General features: G+C 39.2%; 2 protein-coding genes across 7 annotated transcripts in view; one reads left to right on the top strand and one right to left on the bottom strand.

Moving 5' to 3' along the window:
* Positions 1–1,758: 1,758 nt before the first annotated feature.
* CCDC59 (coiled-coil domain containing 59) lies at positions 1,759–8,910 on the bottom strand. The gene is made up of 4 exons (XM_055807212.1): positions 8,776–8,910; positions 7,190–7,409; positions 4,643–4,742; positions 1,759–2,009 (listed from the first exon to the last, which is right to left on the bottom strand). The coding sequence occupies exons 1-4, from the start codon at positions 8,903–8,905 to the stop codon at positions 1,848–1,850; spliced, it is 612 nt and encodes a 203-aa protein (XP_055663187.1). The 5' UTR covers positions 8,906–8,910; the 3' UTR covers positions 1,759–1,847.
* A 139-nt stretch (positions 8,911–9,049) lies between these two features.
* The window catches only part of METTL25 (methyltransferase like 25), an 89,711-nt gene continuing 82,907 nt past the window's right edge, over positions 9,050–15,853 (top strand). For all 6 annotated transcript variants that reach the window (XM_055807209.1, XM_055807207.1, XM_055807208.1 and 3 more), the window contains exon 1: positions 9,050–9,308. In XM_055807209.1, coding sequence (XP_055663184.1) covers positions 9,050–9,308 — 259 coding nt within the window. The remainder of the gene's footprint in view (positions 9,309–15,853) is intronic.

The raw sequence follows: 15,853 nt of genomic DNA, 5'->3' as shown, positions 1-15,853 counted from the left end.
ATGGAATTACTGGTCTAAGACTTAGTTTTCTGAAACCTTTCCAGACAGCTGACATCATGGCAAATATCTGCCCAGGAGGTAAGTAAGTGAAATGATGGCAAACCCAGAAGAGGGCTTTTTAAGATGCCAATTCAGAATACTTCTGTTTTAACATTTCCTTGGCCAAAGAATGATAAAAGTTCATATAGGGTAACAGACACATGCAAACAAAAAATGGAAGTAACTTCAACCATGAATTCACGTGGAAGATGTTTCCGTTACTTACAAGTTACATGAAACTAGTGTTTGAACTCTTTCACACCACTTATGAAAAACCATAAAAATTGCAAATATTTGCATTCTTCAAACAAAAGCTTAACAGCCTAGAATGACAAGAATCGAAATAAACTCTGTATGCCAAAACTTGCTTTTCCCACTTTTTAGGCACTTTGCAGATTTCTGCTCTTTAATTTTTCACCTCAAAATCATTCAAAAATGGCAATTACGGCAATTCTAAGAATAAGCTTGCCTAACTTACACTCCCACTTCATTAAAAGCTCTGATACTTTCTGTGGGTGTACTACCTTATGACTTGTGTTCATTTTTTCCTGAATGACATCACAGCACAAGGACTCAAAGCCTCACAAATAACACGATGGGTGAAAAAAGCCCCAGGATACTGATAGAAGAAACATTTTAACAAACTGAACTACTAAACTATTCCTCATTTAACAGGGCTTGTCATACAATTCAAAACTATTTCTTTTTCACATGTATTTTAAATAAGAAATTTTTGCAATTGACATCAACTTCTAAATAATTTAAAGCTGTAAATAATTTAGTACTATAATAGTGTAGGGGTACTGTAAATCTTATGAAGCATGTCCTGAGAATTTTTTCCAAGACATTCCTTTAATGTCTCACTAGTCTTCATTATATGCAGAAAACCCCAGTATTATTTGACTGCCAAAGTAGACGGACATAAGGGTAAAAGTATAATAGTAGTCTCCTGTATAAACGTAACGAAAATAGTTGAATTGTTTTGTTGTAAACTTCTTAGTCTTACCAAGAATGCTTTCATTTTATTAGGCCAAAGACCACTAACTGCATCTCAAAATCAAGGTTTAAAAGAATTCTTTTTCAAAAGATGTTCCAAAGAACAAAGATTAGAAACTTGATACACTCGGCATACCAAAGCCTCGACCCACCTACCTGATACATCATAGTTAGAAAGTCTTACTTAAGTATATGAACAAAATAAATCACTGAAGGATAACATACACTTTATGCTTGGTGATTTAAGTCTATAAGATCATTACATTCAAACCATACTGGACCTTTGGCAAGTTTTAGTCTTTGTGAAGAATGGTAAATAATAGCCATCCAAGTATAGCTCATGTTCTTTGCTTTCACGTGCCAAACCTTATCCCAACTGCACACAAAACACACTCCTAGCCTTGGCAGTTCATGAGATATCTATATCATGTGTATCACTATACTCCTCTCAAGTAAACAAAATTTTAGTAGTCACAATTGCAGGAAGTGTTAGAGCTAGAAAACAAATGCCTTACACTATGCAAATTCATGTTCAGATGGTACTCAGCTCTAATGATTTGGAATTCAGGATATTACATAGCTAACAAAATTACAGCTTAGAAATACAGGCCATTTATTTTTGAGGTACCAGATCTCTCTCTCGGCATAGAATACATATTTTCAGGATGAGTATCCTCCACTATTGGACTGATGAGATAAATCAAGCCAATAACAGAAGTCGCATAGAAGCAAAAAGACATTCTTTATTACAAGTAATTTAATAAAACATCCACAGGTAACTCAAAACCTGCAATTCAGATATATGCAGAGGTTTATGTTTTTTGCTGTATTTTCTGAAGAAGAAACTCCATTTGCAAGTTGAGATTTGGCTGTCCTCTTTTTGTCCTCTTACTCAATATTTTATAAGCTTCCATTTTCTTTTGCTTGTACAACCGTTGAGCTTCTTCTCTTTGTTGTTTTCTTTTTTCTGCTTCCTGAAATTAAATAATTTTTTAAAATAATTATAAAATAATTACAACTTCTATAACTATGAAGCTATCCATAAGCAGGAAAACGTCTTTTTGTAAAGATACTGGCAATTAGGTATTGTACTGACAGTAGAAGCACCATTACTCTTAAATGCTTAATGAAGACGCTTTTTCAGTGCATACTGCAATCAAAATGTATTATACTGCCTAAAGCTTCAAGAGACAAGAGAATTGCCAAATTTCCTTCAGCAGAACATCCTATGATAAGGCTTGTCGCTAAAATATGTACTATACTTCCTTTCTGTGACATGAGCTCCTCACTTTTGTCCTTAAATGACAAAGTGGCAAAAATTTCCCACTTTCTCCTCTTGAGTGCAAGAAGGAAAGAGTCTGATCCAGCGGTGCCCGTGTAAATGTCTTGCCAATCCAGATGTGCTAGGATACTGGACGCATCTGCATGGAACTGGCATATAGGATATGGGACATACCTGGGCCTGGGAGTTGGGCAGGTTTGTGATACTAGGATGGCACCACAAGCAGTATTACCTAGGGCACCTTAATCAAGACCAAAATATTAGTGACCTGTCCTCTTTGAAGCAACACAGACTGCCGTCTTTACTAAGAGAGAGGGGAGGAAAAACAAAACAAACCAAATTTTCAACTGTGCAAACTTTCTGTGTTGAAGGGACTGCACAAATGCAACCAAAACACTAATAGAGGGACACTATATGGATAATTATCATATTATGTTCAGTATTTATCAAACAGCTTACACCCCCTTCTCTAGTGCTGTAATTTTAGTAAGTAATTCCGGCAAACATCCATATCAAGCAAGTTAACTAGCTTCTTCACTTCTATCGTGCCCTACCAAAATATGCAAGACATCACAAATCAGACTGAAGGACTACTGCAGTTCATTTGGATGATTTCTTCTCATAAAGCTTATTCTTTGAAATGCGCTGCCATGCTGACCACAAAGGCAGGTGCTTCTGCAGAATGCCCAAACAGATGATGATTTATTATGGTTTTGTTTTCCATGGCACAGATAGCTTCTGTGATGTACAAAAATTAGTAAGAATGCTCTGTGATGCAGAATATAAAATTAACCAGAAATAACCCAAGAAAATATTTATAAATAAATGTATGAGGCTTGGGGGGCTGGGGGGTTGGACAACAACCTGCAAAGGTAATGTCTCTCCATTCAGAATGGTTCACTTATTTTATTGTAACAGTGATTAATATATTTCCTTTATTTTTATTTTTTTTTAAAACCAGAGTAGCATCAACACTAACTTACCTGTAACTCACTCCCTGGATAATAATTTTACTACTCTTTAGCACTGTTGTAAACAACATCCATTTAAGCTACCAACCCAAAGCTTACTCAGAATAAGAACATTCATCTTAGGTAGGTAGTTGTTACTTATGTTTGTACATTTTCTGATCTCTACTAAATTGCACCTTTTCTATAGAGTGTGGTGGCCAAAACTGTGCCTTTAAGCTTATTTTTTCCCCCAAATAGATAACAGCAAATCCAGTGTTTGCTAACATAGCAAGGGTCAAGTATGTGACCATCACACCAGTATTCCACAGAAGTGATTACTGTTACTGTGGTACTTGGCTACTGTTTGTTTTGCCTAAATATGTTGAAGATAACTAAAAATGCTTATATATCCCCTCAAGCAACTCTTGTATGCTGCTCAAAGAAAATTTCTTGCAGTCTTGCTGGGTTTTTCTTTGTTCCTATTTCCTCTAAATAAGCTGGTCATAACATGCATTTCTTTCAGCATGATCCGTACCTAATATTCAAAAAAGCAGCTCTCAGCTGAACAACCATGTAACTCATCCAGAATCAGGGATTAGCTTCCATAAAACTACTCCAGTTTTCAACACAGCTAAACTGAAGAAATAATGTTTATTCCAGCTGTACATTTAAGTAATATTTACAGTAGTTACTGAAATTTAGTCAGCAGGAGGTTACACAACTTCTACAATGTTACGGTATGTGCCATTTTACAGTGCAATGAACAATGTACTGGGAGAACAAAAGCAGTTAAATAAGTACATCTCAAATTAGTAACTCGGCTGAGTTATTCAACAATGGTAATATTAAGATATGCCCTATAAGAACAGGTCCCATTAAATTAGAGCAAGGGAAAAAATTACTAAAGATTTTGGCTGTGGATATTATTACTGTTAATTGTTCCACTGTTGGGCAAACCACATAAAAAGGTAAAATGAAGAATGCATTATGGTGACACCATAAGAAATAGGATGGATATTTCATTTTTCATCACAAGATGATGGTGGTTATTACTTCCCATTCTACAATATTTAAGAGGTCTAGTATAATCCACTGGGATATGCAAATCATGCTCTAAATTTGTCTTGATGTACCAACTGACAAAATAAAATCTTGCTAATGGCAACTGGAAGACAAAAACAGTAAGAACAAAGAGAATGATAACTTTGAACACTTGAATGCCTGAATATTACTGTCAAGTTGAAAAAGACTGAAAGAATACCAATACCTGTGTTCCTCTGCTATGGTCCTATTTGGGTCTATATGGAAGACTGACCGTAGAAATGGTATTAATCTAGTCCTTGTCTACAGTCAAAAAGATCTCTTTAAGATTTACCTCTTTCTTTCTAGCACGCTCAGTCAGTATTTTCTCATACTCTTCTTTTGCCTTCTGACTGGATGTCTTCTTCTTAAACTTCCCTTCAGTCATAACTGGCCTGTAAGAAAAAGTACATGTACTTCTGGTACAGACTATCCACAAAGCAGACATAATCATATATCTCATAGCCACTGCAGAATCAGAACATGGTTTTCCACTCTTCTACTGCTTTTTGCATATCTGGGGAAGCTAATTAGAAATACAGATTTCAGAAGGCTCATCCTTCTACCCTGAATGGACTACCTATTTGCACCGCTCTTACATGATACCCAACACTATTACAAGTCACGTAATGAGCAGCTGGCATGACAACACAGCAAACTAAACTCCTTCAATGCCGACTGTACCAAAGACTGGACCGCACACAACTTTTAGTAACACATATACCTTCTCTGCTGGATCTTCACATGATTGTTGTTTCATGAAGTTTAAAGAGTGCCTAAAAGCCGGGTTTTTTTCCCCCATCATATGAGCTCCTCAGAGCTAGAAAAATTGAATGTACTATCTTAAAGATCTATTATCTATTTCTACTTCCGACATATGGATGCAACTGCAGAGGTAAGAGGACAGCCAGCTGTTAGCAGACTGCCTGCCAGAGAAATCAGGCCGACATTGCAAGGTGAAAAAGCACAGTAGTAAAAATGCCTTTCTACAAGTTTCTTCTTGAAGATGGCGGCATATTATTGTCCTTAATGTTCTGAAATTAGGAACCCAAATTATCTTCCTTCCAAATTTCAATTTAAGAAACTGTCCAGGTATCTTTCACCAGAGGAAACAGTACAAGAAAACCAGTGCCATTTGTCTGGCATTTCCTGTCACACTACTTTGAGTGGATGTTTCTGGTTAGTTCTAAATTATTTTTTTTTTCTGGGTCACAATAAAGCCATTACACACATACAGAGCGTGGTAGCAAAGACATTTCACACTTGAAAAATATAAGCCTTGCCAAATATTTAACAACTGTTCACAAAGTAAGTTTTGATTACTCTATTACACTACAAAAAGTTAAAAACTAGCCATCATCATTTAGGAGATTTCAGACATTTGATCAAGAAGGAAAGAGAAGCTATTTGCTCATACTTTCATCTAGAAACACAATTCTCTTCTGGAGGGGAAAAAACCCCCAACTTTGCCTCATTCTCATCTCCATCTTGTGGCAATACTGTGTAATGACACCTCATTGTCTCCAGTACAATATCAACTGCAATATATGCTAAAAATAGAATTAGCTAACCAAAATCTTATTTTATACTCCCATAGAACACTGAATTCTATCTAATAGACCTTACACATCACACCTCCTCACAGATTAGCAGTCACATTTTTTCAGAGTTATTAATTCTGGTTTAGAATCACAATGACCACAGTTTAAACAACATTTAAAAATACTCTAGTTTAAAGAAAAACATCAGTCATATTTCAGACATCCCCAAAAATCAGCTGCCTATTTTGGACAAAATTACAACATTTCTCGCACTGCTGGGCTCAGACCTGAATGCCTTTCCCCCCTCTCTTGAGCATTCCTCCTAGGGAAGTCTAATGTAGATACACCTTGGAATTCAAAGACTTAGGACACTCCTTGTACTGAGGACAAAAGGGCATTATCTTAATAATCATATTTGAATGCTGTTTAAAAACACTGCTATGACAGTATTAGACCTGAATGACTATACTTCCCATTTTACTGACATACCTAACCAAGATTTCAGGGGGAATTACTGTCAGGAAAAAAAGAGTTGTCTGACATTTATTAGACTGCAAATGAGAAACTCAATTTGACTTCTCCCAGTTATTATATGTAACTTTAAAATAAACCAAAACCCCAAAAAATCCAAACACCACTGGCAAACTGCTATTCCATCTCTATTATTTAAATTTATTCCTTTGATCACAAACGCTTTACTGCCCTAAGGTTTTACTAAATCCTCCATTATTTTTTTAAGTTCATCGTTAAAATCCCCTCAAAACTAACCATACCACAAAAGGATAACTGCACACAATATTGCTCATTCTAGCAGAAAAACAGTGCAATATCACAACAACAACTTCTCAAACTTGGAAAAGAAAGATAATGCAAAAAATGTTTCTGAAAAGTGGCATTAATTAAAAAATACTTAAAATCAATTCAAAGGAAAATTCTGTAGACTCGAAAGAACACTACCTGGAAAGCAGGCTCTTATCTTCGTAGATACAGTAAGAAATCGGCCAAAAATTTAACTGTTCATGGACTGAACTTTCTCCTTAAAGTACAACAGTAACTGTCACATTATTTCTGTGGAATCAAGCCCTAAACATCACCAATTTTGCTTTCTGATTCTGATGCAAACACCACAAACCTGTACATTTACATTTTCTAACAAGTAGAAAAAATATTTCAGACCTAATGGTACTTTTTTTGTCAAGCAAATCACCCTACTGAAGTCCATATAAAGTGTAAAATCTAAAATACTTCTTTAATGATGGAAACAATTACTTGTTTTTAGAGATATATTTTACAAAACTTACTCTACTGCTTTATTAAGTCTTTCTTCTGATAAAACTGAATCATCTGGAGCCCTACGCCTTTTCTTGAGCATTTCTTCCTCAGCTAGGTACAGATGTTTCAAGTGCTCTGGATAAGTATCAGTAAACTGATCATCCTGTTGCGAATGGACCTTTCTTCTCTTCAGATATTTCCTGTATTGTCTTTCGATCACTTGTTTTCTCCGAAATGCAAATCCTCGTCCTGAAAACATAAGAAAAAAGCATTTAAATACACATGCACTGAAGTAATACCAAACCATTCAATTGTTGCCAGGACCACTTCAATCCATTTTCTTTCCAAACCAGAAAAGGCCACGGCTTGTGTTAATTTTAATAAGGAGCAGTCAAAAATTCAAGGAAAAAACACCGTTATAAATCTGCTCCCTACTTTAGACCTGCAGCTGGTACAGATTTACTGAAAATTATCACCTAAAACCTTGAGAAAACATGCCATTGTCAACATACTACTTAATGCACACTTGGCGTTACACACCTTTGCTAATACTTTTCAAATCCAGTGAAAAGAAGCGTTAATGTTTCACTTCTACCTTTGACAGCTTCATAAACAACATCCAAATAGATTTCAAGACAGACTGCTAAAGACAGTCTCACGAAGACACTGGTAATAGTAATACCAGCTCCTTAAGCAGTCTGCAGCTGCAATGCCACAGGAAAGAGAGAATCACTGTCACTGTATTATACTATATTAATATTCCATCGTATCTTTTCAAGCAAATAGTTTTTTTTTTTATTGCTGCTTTCTTTCTACAGCTGTCCACGAAGAGCTTTTCTACAACTTCAAAGGTATGCTACATCATTAAATGATGGAAGGCAGGAAACATCTGATAATGCTTGTTTCAGTGTCAGTCATTACATAACTGCTCATTAATCTCCAATATGCTAATTTTACCCTTTATTGCATTAGTTTTAAAAGCTACTGACTTTTGTAACATTAACAAAATAGTTTCTGAAGGCAGCAAGTGCAAATTAGTCCCAGCTTCTCTTGTGAATGATTTTCCAAAGCTGAAATTTCAGAGAAGTGCTGCAAAAGCCGATGCTCTTCTCCCTATTCATTTTTACATTTGCATAACTAACCTGTCAATAGTCGGAACCTGTTTCCAAGTATACGTCTACTTTAAACATACAGCTCCACAGTAAAACGAGTCCTACGACAGAGACCCATCACTACCCGGTCTAAGTGCATCACCCAAACAGACTCTGCAGTCCCGGGGCCCGGGAGCTCCAGCGCACCCGGGCCGCCCCCAGCCCGCCCTGCGGCCGCCGGCCCCGAGCCGCCACGCAGCCCCCGCGCCCACGCCGGGCCCTCCGCGGAACGTGCGCTCAGCCACCCCCCGGGCAGCGGGCGAGGACGGGGCCCGGGGCTCGGCGGGGCGCAGCCCCTCACTACGGCAGGCAGGGCTGGCCTCCGCCGGGGCCGAACCAGCTCGGACGCGCGGCGGGAGGCCGAGGGCCGCGACCGTCGGGGCCGGGCTGGGCCGGGACCCCCTGCGCGCCGCCTCCCCAGGCCCCACGGGGGCCAGTCACGGCTGCCCCGCCCCCCGACTCACCCTCCCGGACGCTACCCACGACGTCGCGCAGCAACACGGGCCTCCACACCCGCTTTCGGCGGGAGCCGCGGGCCGCGCCGCCCGCATTTTGCGCCGCCGGCCCGGGCCCGCCGCGCCGTGCCCCCGCCATCGCGCCCGCGGCGCCGCGCAGCGAGACGACGTCACCGAGCTGCACCGCCGCCTCTCGGCGCTCGACTCTCTCGCCTGCGTAGCCGCCGGCGGCGGCGGCTGAGCCCCGGCGAGCCGAGCGCAGGCCCGGGCCGCGCGCTGTACCATGTCGCGGCCGCCCGGCGCGCTGCCGCCCCAGCTGTCGCCGGCGGAGGCGGCGGGGACGCTGCGGCGCGTGGCGCAGTTCCTGGCGCGCGCGCTGCCGCTGTGCCGCGCCCACACGGTGGAGTTCTACACGCGCGGGCTGTGGGACCGGCTGGTGGCGCCGCGCCCCGTCGCCGTGCTGGAGGCGCTGGGCTCCGCCGGGCCGCTGGCGCTGCGGCGCCCCCTGGGGGAGGCCTCCGGCGCCGCGGCAGCGCCGTGGGGTGAGTCGGGGCGGGGGGCGGGGGGGCGCACCCTTAAGGGCGGGTGCCGGCGGGGCGGGGCGGTGGCTCGCGAAGGGGAGGTGGCAGCGCGGCGGCCTCGCTCGTGCGCGGGCTGCCGGGACACCGGTGAGGCACGCGGCCCCGTTAGGCCGCCTCTCGCCCCGCAGGTGGCACCGGTGTCCCTCTGAAGCCCCCCCCCATGGGCCTCCTGTCTGCGTCCGGAATCATTTTCCTTCCAGTAATAAACCGGGAGCGTTTCACAGCACTCTGCCGAGCTGCCTTTCTTTCCCCTGCGTCTCCACCCGCCGCCCTCGGGCCTCCGCTCCCGTCTGGTCGCCGCCTCCGGCCGCAGCCCCTCCCGCTCCGTCACCTTCCCCCGGCGCCCGGGGACCGCCGCGGTTGGGGTGGGCGGGGGGCTCTGGGTAGCGGCAGTTGTGGTGACGGGCTCGTCTTACAAATTTCATCCTGTCCATAGAGAGATGAGATGAAGCTCCTGTCAGATGCCTTCACTGACAAAGTTCCGAAGAACATAAGTAAAATGAACCAAAAAATTCCCTTTTCCACATGAGTGGAAAGATGTAACAGTTAAAAGTCCGCCAAATGTTGAACCTCTGGAAATGTGGAGGACAGCTGGAAAAGGCTTAAACACTGCTTTCCTATGTATCTGTAATAACGAGTGCCTGGCAGAGGAAGACAGAGAGCAGTTTTATTTCTGACAAGACCTATTTAAGAAGCACTTCATATTTTTAGTAATTTTCAAGTAACTCAATAAGAAGCCAGTGATGAAACTGTTACAGAATTTACTGCAGTCCAAGTAGAAGGGAAACATACCAGTAATACACTTTAAGGCAAAGCACAGAAATTAAGATAAAGCATCTGAAAGGTATGGTGTTTGGGGGGCTGAGTCGAAGCAAAGAGATCAGTTTCAAAACTGAGGTAAAATTTCTGACAAAGCACTTAGCCAAGAAAGACCTGCATCATGCCAAAGCTTATGGGGCACAGATAACTCTCATAGTGTTAGCTCTGAAATGCTACATTAAATTACATGTGAGACAGGAAAGCATGTTGAGTGTCATGAAAGGGTCCACAGAAAGTAGCGTGTGGAGCTGTATACTTTTTGGCATAGAAAACAAGCTAAGATAATGATTTGGATTTGGAAAGAAATTGAAGAACTATGAATTGCTACATCATGTGTAACATTTCTCTCTTGGATCTAAAGACCTTCAAAATATTAACTGTAAGACTCATTTTTAGAAGGTTGAGATATCTGGGAAAAAAAACCCACAGAATTTATTTGTGCATGAAAAAGACACTGGATAATGAATTAACTTCGAGCGCCAGATGGAAACAAGAGAGTGGTCCAGTCAGCAAGCAAATGTGCTGGGAAGCAGTGAGGAAAAACTTTCAATGTTTTTGACATATGATGTCAGAGTCAAAATTGACTTTGAGCAATGGGACATAAAATTAAATGTAAATAGAGGCTGGAACAAGACTAATTATTAGGTGAAGTCATCAAAAAAAAAAACATTAAAGGAAATTTTACCCTGATCTTATTGTTTTCATGGGAAAGCCCACAAAATGATTCAGACATCGAAGTGGTGGCCCATAGAACAGAAAGACAGTCGGGAAGGCAGAATATTGTTTTGCAGATTTAAAAATTGGAAAATCATTTAATGATCTGTATTCAAAATATATGTTACAGAATCTTATACAGAAATCAATGGAACAAAATGGGTAAAATGAAACACGCGTTTTAGAAAGGTATGAAGCCCTCATGCTGTGGCTAAAATATTTCTTCTTTGGTTTCTGCAAGGATTATTTCTGCTCGTTAAAAAAAAAAAAAAAAAAAGAGAGAGAATTGCTCTTTTTTTCTAGCATCAAAATTATAATACGCTGTTTAACATTTGGAAGGTTTTGAGAGACTCAACGGTTCTCTAGTATCGTGACAAAACTGGAGGCACTGTAATGGAACGGGCATGTGCTTGCTGATTTGATTTAGTGGTTCATGCCTGGCTGGTTTGACTGCATGATATCTGTCCTTCCAGGCAAATGATGAAAATACGTCATAGTAGAATATGACTTTCTCAGTGAATATACCTTCAAACTTCTACCTATATCTGAAAATGAATGCACTGTTAGCCTGTATTAAAATTAGGATTGAGAAACTGAATATCATAGCTTATTTGAGTGCATTATTACAACTTAATAACATTAGAAATCAGAAACCAACCATTAGAGATGTTGAAACCCAACATAAACAGAAATGACTCATCCTTATATTCCTCTAGAATAGTAACTCTATGTATGGTTTTCTTCAAAATTATCAGGTATTTAAGTGTTAGTTATTTATATTTACGTTGAAGTGAGTACTAAAAAGCTCTCAGAACATGCTGTCATTCATAGGACTGCCTTTTTTTGGAGTGTGACTATGAGAATAGATTTATTTTGCATGCTCAAATGATAGCATCATGTACCCCTAACACCTTACTCAAAATATGGGTAAAATTAAGTTTGATTTCACATGGTAAAACCTTTGCTTCCTAAGAGTTTGAGAAGTTTTACATCTATACATTCACAATCGCCAAACTATTATGAAAAGTTTTCTAGAGTCTGTTCTGATAGGGATCCCAAATTAAATTATAGGGAAACACAAGCTCCATTTGACAGAATTGATCTGAAAATGTGAAGTTGTCTGTTCATACTCGCATAGCTCTGCAAACTAAGAAGTAACATTATTGCAGATTGGCAAAAAAATGTTGTTCTGCACAATATTTTATGCTGCTATAGGGATTTTGACAAATACATGTGCCGAATTGTAGTTTTAGAAGCCAGCAAGCAAGAAATTATAATTCTGTTGCACAGTACTATATGCAAGATAATCATGTTACAGAACATTACATTACATGTTCTGTAAATCAGTTTCAAAGAATATTTCCAGATACTCATCAGAAGATATTTCATTATAATGACCATATGAAGGGTGGAACCCTTCTTTTCAGTTGTACCCCACAGGAAAATTTCAGCTCCATTTTTAGATTATAGAAAACTGGTTTGTATTTTTATACATCAAAAAACTGACATTTGCCGTATTGCATCTTGTTTATCACGTCATTGCTGTAAATTGGACACAGGCATAGAAAAATCTGGTTTAAGTATTTTCATATTTTACTGTAAATTACTGTTTGTACTATAATTCCACTTTTTTGGCATATGTTTCTATCTTCTGAAGATTTATTTGCAATTGTATAGACTGACTAGTTAAAAGACATACTAGGTTTCATCTGCGCAGCCACAGTAGAAACATTTGAGAAACCTCATATTTTTAGTATTCATAAATAACACTTAGTACAACAACTGCCCTTCCATTGCTTGAAGTCATGCTTCAGATACCTTAATATAGTTGGGGTTCTTTTTCTTCTAGTTGGCAAGCTGGGACAACAATTTAAATTTGGTAGGAATGCTATTACAGATGGTATACTAGTGATCTTGTATGACATCCTACTGGTTCTGTTCATGTTCTTCCATCATATGACAAAATTCAGGGAAGTTATGGAACAGGGGTATTACTGCATTTAATTTCAGTTGAGTGAGATTTGTAAGGAGAGTTAATGTATTTTATGTCAGGTGGTAGAAAAGCAAAAGCAGGTAAGCAGCAAGTTTACAAGCTTTTCACCAGTTCTGACAAAGAAGCAGAAAATTCCAGGTTTCAACAATCAGTCTTTAACCTAGGAAAGTTACAAAGTTTCAAGGTAAATTGTATTTGTGTAATACAGTGAGATCAGCAGGAAATAAGGTGAAAGTAAGATTGGGTTGCTGTGGTATATGAAAGCATAGACCCCAAGTGAGATCCCCCATTGCATACATAAGTGCTGGCTATATACAATCACTTAACCACCCAAGTTCTGCCCTGGAACATACCTACATGCAGGAAAACACTTTTGCAGGTAGTTCATACTCCACTAAGTTGTTTACTCCCCCTATGCTCATCTGAGGAGACCTCTTCTTCCCAGATCAGGATTTAAGCTGTGGGAGGCTTTGGGCATTCCCCTCATTGCAGACAGGTGTGCACAGAATTGCTTTGCAGGTGAGCTCAGAGAGCCAGGTTTAATGTTAGGTGCTTCCTCACTACATTTTAGGACATAATAACTCTACAACCTGGTACCCGGACAATGAACAAAGCCTTTTCTCAGAAAGGGCCCTTACAGGTTGCTAAATACTGCGAACTCTAATCTGCAGAGTATTTGCTTATGCTGTTGGTCTTGGTGAGCTATTTGAAAGTTAAATGCTTTTCTGTATCAGCATCAGGGTAGCGTGGTGTGAGATGGGTATATGCATGGTTGATGCATCCCACCTTTTGTGTTGTGGCAAGTTTGTATATGTAATTCACATGATGTTTATTTCCACAGTGATTGTTGGGTGAAAATTGCCAATGAGGTATATAATATATATGCTTTACAGAGGAGGTAAGATACTGGTTTTGCTGTGTTTTGGGTAATGGCTGGTGGTGTAGAAGCAAAGTGTCTTAGGTCAATGGCATTCTTGCGTTTAGTGATAGGTAGATTTAACGCTATGGCTATTACAGTATCCAAGAAGTTGATGTTGATCCAGTTTGAAAAAAGGTGACTGTAGACCTTGCAGTAGAAACTGATGAGAGCGCACTAGCTTTCACTCCGGATTTAGCTTCAGTACAGCATTGATGTAATTAGCTAAACAAAATATTTTAATGTTGAAATAAATGTTTTCCAGTATCTGTTCTGTACCATGTATTAGCATTGGCATACTGAGTTTGTTTTCAATAAAGGAAACAAATGTACTTAAAGATCCTGCCCATTGTAGTGAAACAAGCATGTCTCAAATATCGAAATAGATCATGTTTATAAACAACATATAGGTACCCAATTTTTCAGGAACATTTGCATTAATTTCTGCCTTTTGATCTGAAGCAAATATAGAAGTGTAATGTTTATGACACCTATAGAGTATTTCAGGGTTTTTTTCTGTTTATTTCTGCTAATACCACTAGAAAGCTTACATTAAGAACAATTCTAAGCTGCTTAATATTACTGAAAGAGTGCCTATATTGGTACACTTGGAGTCAAGAAAATCATCTTCTAATAGACTTGTTATGTGAAAATGAGTTGTTTTCATGAGTTTTATTGCTATCCTTTACTATGGAGGTAGAATGGCAGTATTTCTTCTTGCGCCCCCAAGTGTCTGATGCTACTGTAATGATAGAAAGCACTTTTTTTCCCCACTAACAATACAGTTAAGTGTATTTAAAATATAAAAGTCAATTAAAAACACCCAATATCTAGCCAGACGTTTTGAAAAAATACTGCTTATAAACCAAAATATTTTGATAGATATGTAATATGCATGTATGCAAATGGAAATTACAAAAATCAAATTTTATTCAGATGTTTCTCATCTCACATATGTTAAATATTTTGTAACAGGGTGACATTCCAATGTATTCTCAAATCTCTGTTATTTCATGAAGAAAAGAAGTAGATTTTGGGGAAAATGTTTTTGCTTTACCGATTTTTGTTTTGTCTTGTCATACAAGATTGGCCAATGTATTTAAAAATGTGTGCCAGTTGATAAAAAGATTGTGTGTTCCATTGTTTTCTAACAAAAAAAAAAAAAAAAAAAAAAAAAGCCAAACCATGCTGGTCATTGAGGAAATCAAATTTGGAGGTTAAGAACAACATAAATGTATATTAGAATGGGCTGCACTTTTCCCCAGTATGAGATACTAAATACTATACTAATTCAAAGAGGTCATAACGTGTGTGAAACAAAGTGGAACACCCACTTCTCATCAAGAAAATTAGATTTCTTCTTCACCTGGCAAAACTGCTGAACAGCTGGCTGGTCAAAATATCCCTCTGCACCTTTTGACTTAATGTCTCGTGTCTATTGCTTTCTCAGTAATTGTTGGCATATAATTGCTTGTTGAGTCTCTTAGGCATTGTTCTCTTTCTTGACAGACTAGTGATTTCTTCCCACTGCATCATACCTAGAAATTTCTGTGCATTTTTACTGATTCATACTACATTCATTTTGTGAATGTCTATAAATTTTCTGGAATGCTGTTCATTCCCAGAAAATGTTAAATGAGTGAACCTCTCTTAAAAAGAAAATGAATTTTTTCTTCTTCAGCAGTAACTGAAACTGTGACAGTTTCTTGTAATAACTCCTTGTATAACATTACCTGTCAGAAAGCAAAAATTCTCTTTATGTGTAGATACTCACCTCCTTTTATGGTTGTTGAAACTTTTTGGGGGGAGGAAAAAAAGGGTAATTCTGTACATTGTCCAAAAGCATTTGATTATCTTATCCCATTATATTAATCTCTTCCATTATTTGCTTGATTTGAAGGCATTGAGAAAGGAAATGTATTTTTCTTTAGTCATTTCAAAACGCACACGTCTAATTTCTCGTCTTTCTGTAACATATCTTACAGAGACATTGGAAAGCAAAATTATCCCTTCTCCCTAAAAATCGCAGTCTTCATTCCGGTTTGTTGTTTCTCTTTATTTCTG

This window comes from Falco peregrinus, chromosome 6 (assembly GCF_023634155.1).
Source record: "Falco peregrinus isolate bFalPer1 chromosome 6, bFalPer1.pri, whole genome shotgun sequence".
Taxonomy (NCBI): Eukaryota; Metazoa; Chordata; class Aves; order Falconiformes; family Falconidae; genus Falco; species Falco peregrinus.
The sequence above is the reverse complement of the archived record's forward strand: the minus strand, read 5'-3'. Positions and strand labels throughout refer to the sequence as shown.